The 13971-nt window shown below is 54.4% G+C and overlaps 2 protein-coding genes across 3 annotated transcripts in view; one reads left to right on the forward strand and one right to left on the reverse strand.

The window, feature by feature from the left end:
• Positions 1–11339, reverse strand: part of DECR1 (2,4-dienoyl-CoA reductase 1) — a 43284-nt gene extending 31945 nt beyond the window's left edge. The window contains exon 1 of one of the 2 annotated variants that reach the window (XM_045003678.1): positions 11319–11339. Coding sequence is in view for 1 of the 2 variants with exons in the window: in XM_045003677.1 (XP_044859612.1) it covers positions 4642–4713 (72 nt within the window). In the remaining variant the exon portion in view is untranslated. Of the gene's footprint in view, positions 1–4641; positions 4798–11318 lie in introns of those variants that run through there. The other variant, XM_045003677.1, reaches the window with a different exon arrangement.
• Positions 11340–11495: 156 nt separating this feature from the next.
• Positions 11496–13971, forward strand: part of NBN (nibrin) — a 56448-nt gene continuing 53972 nt past the window's right edge. The window contains exon 1 of the mRNA XM_045003676.1: positions 11496–11686. Coding sequence (XP_044859611.1) covers positions 11644–11686 — 43 coding nt within the window. The 5' untranslated portion in view covers positions 11496–11643. The remainder of the gene's footprint in view (positions 11687–13971) is intronic.

Consider the following 13971-nt stretch of genomic DNA (forward strand, 5'->3'; position numbering starts at 1 on the left):
GGGGCTGGTGTGACACGCTGTGCCCTGGCCGGGGGGGCAGCCTGAGGGTGCGGGGCTGGTGTGACACGCTGTGCCCTGGCCGGGGGGGGCAGCCTGAGGGTGCGGGGCTGGTGTGACACGCTGTGCCCTGGCCGGGGGGGGCAGCCTGAGGGTGCGGGGCTGGTGTGACACGCTGTGCCCTGGCTGGGGGGGGGCAGCCTGAGGGTGCGGGGCTGGTGTGACACGCTATGCCCAGGCCATAGGGGCAGCCTAAGGGTGCAGGGGGGAGTGACACGCTGTGCCCTGGCCGGGGGGGCAGCCTGTGGGTGCAGGGGGCAAGTGACACGCTGTGCCCTGGCCGGGGGGGCAGCCTGTGGGTGCGGGGGGGCTGACACGCGGCGCCCGGGCCGGGGGGGCAGCCTGGGGGGGCGGGGGGGATGACACGCTGCGCCCGGGCCGGGGGGGCAGCCTGTGGGTGCGGGGGGGATGACACGCTGCGCCCGGGCCGGCGGGGCAGCCTGTGGGTGCGGGGGGGATGACACGCTGCGCCCTGGCCAGGGGGGGCAGCCTGAGGGTGCGGGGCTGGTGTGACACGCTATGCCCAGGCCATAGGAGCAGCCTGAGGGTGCAGGGGGGAGTGACACGCTGTGCCCTGGCCGGGGGAGCAGCCTGTGGGTGCGGGGGGGAGTGACACGCTGTGCCCGGGCCCTAGGAGGCAGCCTGAGGGTGCGGGGGAGGGGGGGAGTGACACGCTGTGCCCGGGCCAACGGAGGCAGCCTGAGGGTGCTGGGGGGGAAGTGACACGCTGTGCCTGGGCCATAGGGGGCAGCCTGAGGGTGTGGGTCGGGAAGTGACATGCTGTGCCCTGGCCAGGGGGGCAGCCTGAGTGTGTGGGTCGGGAAGTGACACGCTGTGCCCTGGCCGGGGGGGGCAGCCTGAGGGTGCAGGGCTGGTGTGACACACAGTGCCCGGGCCATAGGGGCAGCCTGAGAGTGCGGGTTGGGAAGTGACACGCTGTGCCCTGGCCAGGGGGGGCAGCCTGAGGGTGCGGGGCTGGTGTGACACGCTGTGCCCAGGCCATAGGGGCAGCCTCGGGGTGCGGGGGGAAGTGACATGCTGTGCCCTGGACATAGGGGCAGCCTGTGGGTGCGGGGAAGGGGGGGGGGAGGGGAAGTGACACACTGTGCTCGGGCCAGGGGGGCAGCCTGAGGGTACGAGTTGGGAACTGACACGATGTGCCCTGGCCAGGGGGGCAGCCTGGGGGTGCGGGGGGGAAGTGACACGCTGTGCCCTGGCCAGGGGGGCAGCCTGGGAGTGCAGGGGGGGAAGTGACACGCTGTGCCCTGGCCGGGGGACAGCCTAAGGGTGCGGGGGGGGGGGGAAGTGATACGATGTGCCCTGGCCAGGGGGGCAGCCTGAGGGTGCGGGTCAGGAAGTGACACGCTGTGACCTGGCCGGGGGGCAGTCTGGGGGTGCGGGGCTCGTGTGACACGCTATGCCCAGGCCATAGCGGCAGCCTGCGGGTGCGGGGGGGGTGTGAAACGCTGTGCCCTGGACATAGGGGCAGCCTGCGGGTGCGGGGCTGATGTGACACGCTGTGCCCTGGCCGGGGGGCAGCCTGTGGGTGCGGGGCTCGTGTGACACGCTATGCCCAGGCCATAGCGGCAGCGTGCGGGGGGGAGTTACATGCTGTGCCCTGGCCAGGGGGGCAGCCTGCGGGTGCGGGGGGGGGGGGGGAACATGGGGGCCCCTGGACATAGGGGCAGCCTGCGGGGGGGGAGTGACATGCTGTGCCCTGGACACAGGGGCAGCCTGCGGGTGCGGGGTGGGGGAGTGACATGCTGTGCCCTGGCCGGGGGGGGCAGCCTGCGGGTGCGGGGCTGGTGTGACACGCTGTGCCCGGGCCATAGGGGCAGCCTGAGGGTGCAGGGGGTAAGTGACACGCTGTGCCCTGGCTGGGGGGGCAGCCTGTGGGTGTGGGGGGGAGTGACATGCTGTGCCCGGGCCATAGGAGGCAGCCTAAGGGTGCGGGGGGAGGGGGAGTGACACGCTGTGCCTGGGCCATAGGGGGCAGCCTGAGGGTGCTGGGGGGGAAGTGACACGCTGTGCCCTGGCCAGGGGCAGCCTGAGGGTGCGGGGCTGGTTTGACACACTGTGCCCAGGCCATAGGGGCAGCCTGTGGGTGCAGGGGGTAAGTGACACGCTGTGCCCTGGCTGGGGGGGCAGCCTGTGGGTGTGGGGGGGAGTGACATGCTGTGCCCGGGCCATAGGAGGCAGCCTAAGGGTGCGGGGGGAGGGGGAGTGACATGCTGTGCCCGGGCCATAGGGGCAGCCTGCGGGGGGGGAGTGACATGCTGTGCCCTGGACACAGGGGCAGCCTGCGGGTGCGGGGTGGGGGAGTGACATGCTGTGCCCTGGCCGGGGGGGGCAGCCTGCGGGTGCGGGGCTGGTGTGACACGCTGTGCCCGGGCCATAGGGGCAGCCTGAGGGTGCAGGGGGTAAGTGACACGCTGTGCCCTGGCTGGGGGGGCAGCCTGTGGGTGTGGGGGGGAGTGACATGCTGTGCCCGGGCCATAGGAGGCAGCCTAAGGGTGCGGGGGGGGGGAGAGACATGCTGTGCCCTGGACATAGGGGCAGCCTGCGGGGGGGGGAGTGACATGCTGTGCCCAGGACACAGGGGCAGCCTGCGGGTGCGGGGTGGGGAGTGACATGCATGCTGTGCCCTGGACGGGGGGGCAGCCTGCGGGTGCGGGGCTGGTGTGACACGCTGTGCCCGGGCCATAGGGGCAGCCTGAGGGTGCAGGGGGTAAGTGACACGCTGTGCCCAGGCTGGGGGGGCAGCCTGTGGGTGGGGGGGGGGGAGTGACATGCTGTGCCCGGGCCATAGGAGGCAGCCTCTGGGTGCGGGGGAGGGGGAGTGACACGCTGTGCCTGGGCCATAGGGGGCAGCCTGAGGGTGCTGGGGGGGAAGTGACACGCTGTGCCCTGGCCAGGGGCAGCCTGAGGGTGCGGGGCTGGTTTGACACACTGTGCCCAGGCCATAGGGGCAGCCTGTGGGTGCAGGGGGTAAGTGACACGCTGTGCCCTGGCTGGGGGGGCAGCCTGTGGGTGTGGGGGGGAGTGACATGCTGTGCCCGGGCCATAGGAGGCAGCCTAAGGGTGCGGGGGGAGGGGGAGTGACATGCTGTGCCCGGGCCATAGGGGGCAGCCTGAGGGTGCGGGGGGGGAGTGACACGCTGTGCCCGGGCCATAGGGGGCAGCCTAAGGGTGCGGGGGGGGAGGGGGGAGTGACACGCTGTGCCTGGGCCATAGGGGGCAGCCTGATGGTGCTGGGGGGGAAGTGACACGCTGTGCCCTGGCCGGGGGCAGCCTGAGGGTGCGGGGCTGGTGTGACACGCTGTGCCCGGCCCAGAGGGGCAGCCGGAGGGTGCGGTGGGGGAAGTGACACGCTGTGGCCGGGCCATAGGGGGCAGCCTGAGGGTGCGGGGGGGAAGTGACGCGCTGTGCCCTGGACATAGGGGGCAGCCTGAGGGTGCGGGGGGGGGGAAGTGACACGCTGTGCCCTGGACATAGGGGGCAGCCTGAGGGTGCCGGGGGGGAAGTGACACGCTGTGGCCGGGCCATAGGGGGCAGCCTGAGGGTGCTGGGGGGGGAAGTGACACGCTGTGCCCTGGCCAGGGGCAGCCTGAGGGTGCGGGGGGGAGTGACACGCTGTGCCTGGGCCATAGGGGGCAGCCTAAGGGTGCGGGGGGGGGGGGAGTGACACGCTGTGCCCTGGCCAGGGGGGCAGTCTGTGGGTGTGGGGGGGGGAGTGACATGCTGTGCCCGGGCCATAGGGGGCAGCCTGAGGGTGCGGGGGGGAGTGACATGCTGTGCCCTGGCCGGGGGCAGCCTGAGGGTGCGGGGCTGGTGTGACACGCTGTGCCCGGGCCACAGGGGAAGCCTGTGGGTGCAGGGGGCAAGTGACACGCTGCGCCCTGGCCATCGGAGGCAGCCTGAGGGTGCGGGGTTGGGGTGACACGCTGCGCCCGGGCCACCGGGGGCAGCCGGGGGGGGCGGGGGGGAAGTGACACGCTGTGCCCTGGCCGGGGGGGCAGCCTGGGGGTGCGGGGGGGAAGTGATACGATGTGCCCTGGCCAGGGGGGCAGCCTGAGGGTGCGGGGGGGGGGAAGTGACACGCTGTGCCCTGGCCGGGGGGGCAGCCTAAGGGTGCGGGGGGGGGGGAGTGATACGATGTGCCCTGGACATAGGGGGCAGCCTGGGGGTGCGGGGGGGAAGTGACACGCTGTGCCCTGGACATAGGGGGCAGCCTGGGGGTGCCGGGGGGAAGTGACACGCTGTGCCCTGGACATAGGGGGCAGCCTGGGGGTGCCGGGGGGAAGTGACACGCTGTGCCCTGGACATAGGGGGCAGCCTGGGGGTGCCGGGGGGGAAGTGACACGCTGTGCCCTGGACATAGGGGCAGCCTGGGGGTGCCGGGGGGGAAGTGACACGCTGTGCCCTGGACATAGGGGCAGCCTGGGGGTGCCGGGGGGGAAGTGACACGCTGTGCTCGGACGGAGACGCGGGGGTAACACGGGACGGCTGCGTCGACGCGGGAGGGAAGCAGCGACTCCTCAGCCGGCCGGGAGCTCCGCAGGGGCGGGGAGGGGGGCGCCTTACCCGCGACGTGGGAGGGAAACGCGCGGCCGCAGCAGCCCACTGGCCGCAGCACCACCCCGCCCGGACCGCCATGGCCACGACCCTGCCGCTCCCTCGGCCTCCGCCGGACTACTGGAGTTCAGCCTCCTCGCCGGGACCTTGGGCGCAGGCGGAAGGGGCGGGGCTTGAGTTCAGTCCTGGCCCCGCCCCCTCCGGTCTCCTGCGCGGGGGCGGGGTGGGGGGAAAGGTAGGAGAGCCGCGAGCTCGCTCCAGGGCGGAGCTTCCCTTCGCTGAGGCTGCGCGTCTCAGTCACCTGCAGCTCCCCCAGCGGCCTAGCGGAGAGGGGTCAGGCTCGGGCCTGTGCGAGGGCGGCAGGGATTGGGGGAGGCACTGGGCCGTGCCCGCCCTTTTTCACCCCTCACCGATCATTATTATTTATTGGTGAAATGTTGTTACCCATTTAAGCACCAGCGGAGCCCAAGTAGCTGGCTGGAGCCTGCCGCAGACTGGCTCAGCCTCGTGTCCGCCTGTCTGGCCACTCCCAACCCCGTCTACACACAGACACAAGTTCTCTGATATAGGCACAGGCTGAGGCTCAGCCTGCGGTGACCTTTTCTCCTTCCACCACCACAGCAGTGGATATTTTGGTGGGGCAGCCAAACAGGCCTCCCATGCCTCCTTTCCCTCTCAGTAGCTGATTTCTAGAGCCCAACACAGATACAAAATCTATATCCGTATCTGATCCAAGATCCGCAAACATGGTACATGGCTATAAAGCAGATATCCGCAGATTTGCAGGGCTCTACTGATTTTACCCAGACAGACTTAGTACAGTCTCTTGCTCCCATCCATTGTAAGGGGAAGAATTTGCTGACAAGAAAGCTAATTGATTGTCCTGCAGGACTCGTGTGCAGTGTTGTAGCAGCCTTGTTGGTTCAAGGATATGAGAGAGAAGATTCATAGACTCTAGGACTGGGAAGGGACCTCGAGAGGTCATCGAGGACCAGATGGGAGAGGTAATATCAAGGCCGCCTGGGGGGGCAAGTGGGGCAATTTGCCCTGGGCCCCACAAGGGCCCCAAGAGCCTTGGCCCAGTGGTGGTCCGGGTCTTCAGCCGGCATTTCGGCGGCAGGGGGCCCTTCAATGCTGCCGAAGACGTGGAGTGACTCAAGGGCCCCCCCGCCGCTGATATACCACCGAAGACCAAGACTGCCACTGGGTGAGCACAAGCACAGCAGCTTCCCTGCTTTGCCCGAGGCCCCCTGAATCCTCTGGGCGACCCTGGGTAATATCTTTTATTGGACCAACTTCTGTTGGTGAGAGAGACAAGCTTTTGAGCTTACACAGAGCTCGTCGTCTTCTAGTAAAAATATATTATCTCATCTATTTTGTATCTCTCATATTAAACTTGAGTAGGCAATAAGAAAACATTGGGTCAGTTCTCATAGGAGACTATCAGTGCTCCCTGAGGGCATGCAAGTTGTCAGGGGTACTCAATCTTGCCAACTTTTTACCTGTGTCACATCAGTTATTGAGAAAGATAACTGGGAATGTTGTGGCAATTAATTTTTTTTAGAATCTGGGATTCTCAAATCTCCTTGACCCTATTCAGTCTGGGTATGTTGAAGAAAGTGCATTTGCTGATCTAATCAGAGAAGAAGATAAGGTATCCACACTTGTTCTTTTAAATATGTCACCTATATTTGATATTGACTACGGGCTGGTCTACACTAGAAAATTAGATCAACCCAACTACATAACTCGGGTGTGAAAAATACACTGCCCTGAACAATGTAGTTAAGCCAGCCTAAATCCCTGTGTAGACAGCACTAGATTGATGGAAAAATTCTTCCATTGACCTGGTTACTGCACCTTAGAGAGATGGATTACCTATGCCGATGGCAGAATGTCAGCATAGGTAGTGTCTAAACTGAAGTGCTACAGTGCCACTGCAGGGTTTCAAGGGTAGACAAGCCCTATATGTTGGAATAAGGGTTAACTGAATCATTCTTCAGTGGCTCTACTTTCTTTCAAGTCAAACACAGTAAATGTACTTGCAAGGATCAAGAAGGAGTCCCACCCTGTTGAAGTATAGGTGAACTAGAATGCATTGCAATGGACAAAGACCTTGATATAATAAGCATTATGGAAACTTGGTGGCAAGACAAAAAATAACAGGATACTGTAATACTTGGTTACAAACTATACATGAATGCCAGGCTAGGCCAAAGATGTTTGGGAGGAGTGTTGTAGCTAAAGGATTCCATAAAATCTAGAGAATTAAAAAGAGAGGGACACTCACTATGTATCCATTCTATAGGGTACAAATCCCGGTATAAACATATTAGTATAACTATACTACCAGCCTCTAGATCAAGAAAAGGAACTTGAACATACCTGTTATGAGAGACCAGATAGGCAACAAAATCAAACAGTGATAATGAGGTATTTCAACTACCCACATATCAACTGGTCAAATGACAGAAGACAAAGCCTAGAGAAACAATTTCTTGACACTTCAGTGATTAGTTTTTGGAGCAGCTAGTTATAGAGTTAATTCAAGAAGTGACAGTAGCTGAGCCACACAATAATTAGATCCAACATCCAAGGCGCAAATAAGGTACCCAAAAGTGACACAGTGACATCAAACTTTAGAAAGGAGATTTCAATAAAATGAAGTCAGTCAAAAAAGACCCTGAAGTTAAAATTAAAGAAAGTAAAATACTTAAAAAACAAACAAACAAAGAAACAAAAATAGAGTCTCAGTAGGCCTGGAGTAAACCAATATTACTAAATGGGAATGTTCAAGAGGCTATTCAAGCCAAACATCCTTCTAAATTTGGAAATCTGAACCCAGTGAAGCCAATAAACAGCAACATAAATCACAGCAAGCCACAAGTAAGAGGACAATAAGAAGGATTTTGAGGAGTAACCAGCAAAAGGTGTAAAAACAAACAACAAAAATTATTTAAGTACTGTATAGCAAAAATAGGAAGCCTGTGAAAGTGGATCACAATGGCTTAAAGCGAGCCATTGAGGAAGATAAGGACACTGCTGAGAAGCTAAATGATTTCTTTGCATCAGTTCACCGAAGAGAATGTTGGAGAGCTTTGAATCCTGAACCTGCTCTTTTCTGGTAAAAGGTGAGTTACTCTCTGAGAATGATGTGTCAGAAGAGGAGGTGCTGAAATAAAAGCATATTTTAAAAATTAATAAATCATCAGGGCCAGATGAGTTACATCCAAGAGTTCTGAAAGAGTTAAATGTGAAGAAAATGAGCTAACACAAATATGCATATTCTCATTTAAAACACCCACTGTTCTAGAGGATTGGAGGGTGGCAAATGCACTAGGGGAATTGTAGACCAGTATGTCCTACATCTGCATCTGAAAAATTGATTGAAATAATAATTAAAAATACCCCCTCCCCCAAAGAGCATGATATGACAGGGTCTAACCAGTATTATTTTTGCAAAGAAAAATTATGTCTCACTAGTCTGTTAGAATTCTTTGACTGAGTCAAAGTGGTGTATAGAGAACCAGTCAACATAATTTATTTACACTTACAAAAGGATTTTGATAAGGTCTCATACAAGAGTCAACTAAAAAAGTAGTAAGAGAGGCAACATTTTAATGGATCAAAAACTGTCTAGGAGACAAAAAGCATGGAGTAGATGGTTAATTTTCATCATGACAAGAAGATTAACAGTGGAGTGCCTCAAGGTTCTGTACTCAATCCTGCTTAATATGTTTATTAATTTCCTGGCAAGGGAAATGGGTAGCGAGGCAGCAAAAGTACTCCACTTTCATGTACTGAAGTTGCTGAGATTTCAGGTAAGAACTATATTTCCATATTTCTCTCTTTATGTTATTTAATCCCCATGTGTAATGGCTTTAAATGTGGTACAGTGTTTTTTGGCCATGAAATTTTAATTGTTTATTTAAAGCAAATACTATAAAAAGAGTATTTTTACAAGATAAAAAGCAGTAAGATAAGTAGAAACAATATTACAAAAGAAAAAAAGTGAATTTTATTGCTGGTGAAATATGTTACAATTCTTAAGTTTTCCTTTTATTAACAGAAAAGATACAACTGACTGACAAGCTGAGTGTGTTTTTTCCCTGACCTGAAGGATCTAGAGGTAAGAGGTCACACTATGCCTATTTAATCCTGGGTCTCTGCTGAGGCTGCCAAAAAGGTTGCCAAGTCAACAATGCACAGTATAGGCTGGTGGTGAGCACGAGGATGAACGGGGTGTCATAGATCTCACCCCCACTTGGAGCTGTTGGGTTCCAATGTGGGGACCTGCCTTAGTTTCCCTCTAAACTAAAATCCTAGTTTAGATCTGGTTCTCGCTGCCACCAGTCAGGTTAAAGTGTCTGACACACTGCCTGTCCCCCCAACTTTCTTTGGGGAACACAGATTCAATGTCCCTGAATCTCTACACACAGGGAAGCAGCCCACTTCCCCCCTCCCTCTCTCCTAGCCACTCTGGAGAGATATACACCGAGTCAAATCCTTGACTCAACACAAAGAGGGACTCACTTCCCCCTCCCCTTCCCTTGAATCTTCACAAGAGAAGAAATTAACCATTCCCCCTGCTTCCTCCCCCCTCCCTTTTCCTAGGAGAGATACCGGGATCTAACTACAGAGGGATACCTCCCCCTTCTCTTTCCCTGAGAATCCACCCAAGGAAAGACCAAACAAGTCCTTAATAGAAAAGAATTTATTAAAGAATAAAAAGAAAGTAATTTGTCTCTGTAATCCAAGATAGAACCATACAGGGTCTAAACTTATCAATCTCTGGAGAGTATTCCCCCCTCCCCCTTTCTTTCTCTGTGAAAGCAAAGTAACAGCAAACAGGAATAAAGAATTTCCTTTAGCAAAACACACAATTGCAAATGTAGAAATCAAATTATAAGACTAATTCGCCTTTCTAATTAATACTCACTATTAAATAGTAGAAACTACTCCAGGAGAACTTGGAGACATGACTGACCTCTCTTAGATCCAAAGAGAGCTCTCACAAAGAACACAGACAAAGGCTTCCCTCCACAGAGATTTGAAAAAATCTTGTCTCTGATTGGTCCTCTGGTCAGGTGGTCATCAGGTACTGCATGTTAACCCTTTACTTACCTTTACAGGTAAAAGAGACCTTAACCCTGATCTGTTTATTTATGACATGGGGCATGTTCCTTTCCCCAACTTTTTTACTACAGTGCATTCCATTTATCAGAATCACGGATATAAGAATCAACCATGTAAAGCAAGGATCGGCAACCTTTGGCACGCAGCCCGTCAGGGAAATCTGCTGGCAGGCTAGCACATCCCTCGGCCCACGCAGCTTCCCACAGCCCCCATTGGCCTGGAATGGTGAACCGCGGCCAGTGGGAGCTGCGATCGGCCGAACCTGTGGACGCTGCAGGTAAACAAACCGTCCCAGCCTGCCAATGGATTTCCCTGATGGGCTGTGTGCCAAAGGTTGCTGATCCCTGATATATCGTGATCAAAACCACTGGGATAAAATCATTCCTATACTAACTGAGGGCTTGGCTACACTTACAAATTTGCAGCGCTGCAGCAGGGTGTGAAAACACACCCTCTGCAGCGCTGCAAATTGCGGCGCTACAAAGCGCCAGTGTAGTCAAAGCCCCAGCGCTGGGAGCCGCGCTCCCAGCGCTGTCCGTTATTCCCCACAGGGAGGTGAAGTACGGACAGCGCTGGGAGAGTTTTCTCCCAGCGCTGGCGCTTTGACTACACTTAGCGCTTCAAAGCGCTGCCACGGCAGCGCTTTGAAATGCAAGTGTAGCCAAAGCCCTATACTCCGCTTGTAAGAATTAAATCATCCGGGACAGATGTGATTCTTATAAAAGGAGTGCACTGACTGTACCTTTTGATATTCCCTTGTAATGGTTGTCAGTCTGTCCTACCCCCAATTTCCTTCGTAACTACCGGGTACATGTCTGTGCTTAGTAATGACAATTGGCAGGATGTTCTTCACTAGGACTCAGACCTGTGGAAACCACTTCCACTCCAGATCCCTGATAGTTGAGTTCGTTACTCAGAATGTGCTGCAAGGCTTACCTTTTCCCCCTGTAATGTTGCCTGTTATGTGTTGGGTACAGCTGGTAGGTATGGGACTCTGAGGATAGTCTCTATGTGTGTTTGTGCATATGCAGGCTGGGGGTTATTAATTTCTATTATACGTATTTATGTATATATTGGGTTGATTTGGTTTGGGAAAACTAACTATATATATATAAAGGATTATCAAGACTGCCCAATGCATTGGATGGGAGCTCTGGTATTGTTTGTAAACATTCACATTAAAAAAAAAAGTTAGGCTGGTATTGTGATAAGGATGCCTGATTGCTAGGAACTAGACAACAACTCCAACCTCATTTCATATGTGCTATCAGAGACCCAGTCAGACACTAGCTAATGGATTCAGTTCAAATTAGTGTCACAGAGCAGAAGAGAAAGGATCCATTCCCAGACCTCTGAGCCCCTCTCATAAGTCTTTTAATAGTAATAATCATATTCTAAATTTCAATACTTAATTCAAAGAATCATTTATAGCAAGTCTCTTCATAAACCTGCATAAGGTAGGTGAGCTGGCAGCAGTGCAGCTCCCCTTCTTCCCCCCCATGACCTGACCTTGGGCTGGCAACAGTGCAGTTGCTGATTGATGAGATTACCTTATGTTAGTGTACCTCCAACCACGCCCGGGCTCTGGACTAGCAACAGTGGAGTGTCCCCTGCTCCCACCCGTACTCCAGCTAGCAGCAGTGCCACCTCTTCTCTTCCCTCCCCTCCTGCGTCCGTCCAGTCGTCGCGCCTGCGCGCAGTCAGCAGGCGGAAGTAGCTGTTATTCCCCTCCCAGGCGACAAGTGGCGCTGCAGGCCCCGTGCCTCAGCGAGACTTAGTTCTCGCCGCGCGGGAGCGCGCACAGGGACACGCCCGCGGATTGCGGAGCGGGCGGCGCCGGCTGAGGCGGTCGGAGGTTCCCCCTCCCTCCCCGGGATGTGGAAGCTGGTGTCAGCGGCAGGGCCCGCGCCTGCCCCAGGTGAGGGCTGGCAGCAATGCGGCGTCCCCTGCCCCCAGCCCCTTGGCTCCTGCCCGGCCCCGCTGCCCGGCGGGATCCGCCCGGGGTACTAGGACCGAGCCTGGCGGGCACGTCGCGCTGAGGGTGGGGCAATAGGGTGGGGCAATGGGGCGGGGCGGGGCGGACTCAGGGGTCCTGGGGCGGAGGGCAGTGCTGGGAAACCCCCCCCCCGTCACAGGTGTTGGAACTAGGGGCGCTGCTGCTGCTGCACCCCTTGGGTTGAAGTGGTTTCTATACAGGCTTTTCCATTTCGTTCAGTGGCTTTCAGCACCCCCACTATGCACATTGTTTCTACCCCCAGAGTGTGTGAGTGCAGCAGGTGAGGGGCCCGCGGGGCTTCCAGATCTGCTGGCTTGGGGGGTGCAGTGCAGCGTCTGTGTCCCCTCTAAATAAGGATTTTAAATTGAGTCTAATCTGGATGGTCTCCTAACCATACCAGTGCCTGATTTAGTCACCTGAATGATAGATAGCATGTGGCCCTGAGTTCCACAGGCTAAAAACGCCTCCTTTAAAAATGTATTTTACTCATTTTAATGTGATTGTCTTTTCAGTTTTGTTCAGTGCCCCCTTTATTTATGTGAGGGTGTGTATAGGAGTGAATGTAGAAACATACCTTTTACTTCCATTTGCTTTCTCTTTGCCATTTATTTTATGTTCCTCTGTCGTGACCCCTCTTATGTCTCATCTTTAAATATGCAGTGTTGTTCTTATTACCTCTCACTCCTTGTCTCTCTCATCCCTATATAGTTACTCTTGAGGTTTTTTAATACAAAATTCTTTCTGTGCTTTTGATCATTTTAATCACTTCTTTGAAGCCCCCCCTTTTTTTTAGATCATGTGACCAGAACTGATCACAGTATTCTAGATGGGGTTGTGCTATTGATTTATGTAATATTTCTGGTTATTATTTTCTGTTATTCTTTATGCAGGTTAGTAGTTTGTATTTTTGACTGCTGCTGCACATTTGGGGGAGGTTTTCCTTGAGTTGTCTACAACGCATCTTTTTGTTTGAGTGTTTAAAGTTAATTTAGAACCCCATATTTTGTATGAGTGGTTCAGATGTATTCCTTCCAATATGCATTACTTTTGTAGGTGTCAACAATTAACTTTCTCTGCTATCCAGCTTTGTCAGGGCCCTCCAGACTTTCTTAATCATCTATATACTTGCCTATCCAAAATAACTTATTTACTTTGACGATCCTAAATTTTGCCACCTTGCACTTCATCCACCTTTCCACTTCATTAATAAGTATATTAAATAACATCAGCAACATATAGCTAGTGTATGCCAACTGCCAGAATTTTTTTTTTAACCACTCTGTCATTTGAGCCTGCTCTGTGCAGGAACTTTACCTGGGCTACAATGACAGTGCACAAATTTGATTAAAACTTTTGTGGAACACAGTCTTGTGGCCTTAGTTATACTGCTTAGTTAGCTGATTGTTTGTTTAACTGAGAACAGCGATTGTATTTACAAGAAAGGCTGGGTAAATTTCTTCAGTTGAATTAAAATGTGACAGGGTTTTGGGGAGAAAAAATACTTTACATTTTAAAATAAATTCTTGAGGAAAATAGTCCATCCTCTTTCCTCACTATGATCTGAATGTTATAGCTTGAAAAAGATATCAAATAGATGGAGGCATGTAGGCTCCAGAAATGTGAAGTTGTAGAATACGTCCCTTGGCCTGTGCCACTTCCAACAGCTCCCATTGGCCTAGAGCAGCAAACTGTGGCCAGTGGGAGCCGTGATCGGCTGAACCTGCGGACACGGCAGGTACACAAACTGGCCCGGCCCACCAGGGGCTTTCCCTACACAAGCGGCGTCCCAAGTTTGGGAAACACTGTCTTATAGGATTGATCCTTGAAACTATATGGCCTTGAGGTCAGGCATGTTCTTTAACTCTATCAATTGAGTCCTGAGCAGCTCAGATCTTACATTTCATTGCACTGAAGGATTTTGGATGTGAGATGCTCTGCAATCTTCCAGAAACTAATAAAATACATTTATAAGGTACTATATTTTCCAAATTGGCAGTCTTAAAAGTATCTAGGGAATAAATACAGGGGTGGAAGTCGAACTGCTGGGGGTCTCATTTTCTCAGTTGCATCTGTGCAACTTCAATATGAATTGCATACATGCAAGTGTTGGACTGATCGGGTGCAGTTTTGGCACTGGCAAGTCACTTCTCTTCTTTTCCTTAGTTTCATTATCTGTATAATTTCGACTTCATCTTTTCTGTCAATCT

This window comes from Mauremys mutica, chromosome 2, assembly GCF_020497125.1.
Source record: "Mauremys mutica isolate MM-2020 ecotype Southern chromosome 2, ASM2049712v1, whole genome shotgun sequence".
Taxonomy (NCBI): Eukaryota; Metazoa; Chordata; order Testudines; family Geoemydidae; genus Mauremys; species Mauremys mutica.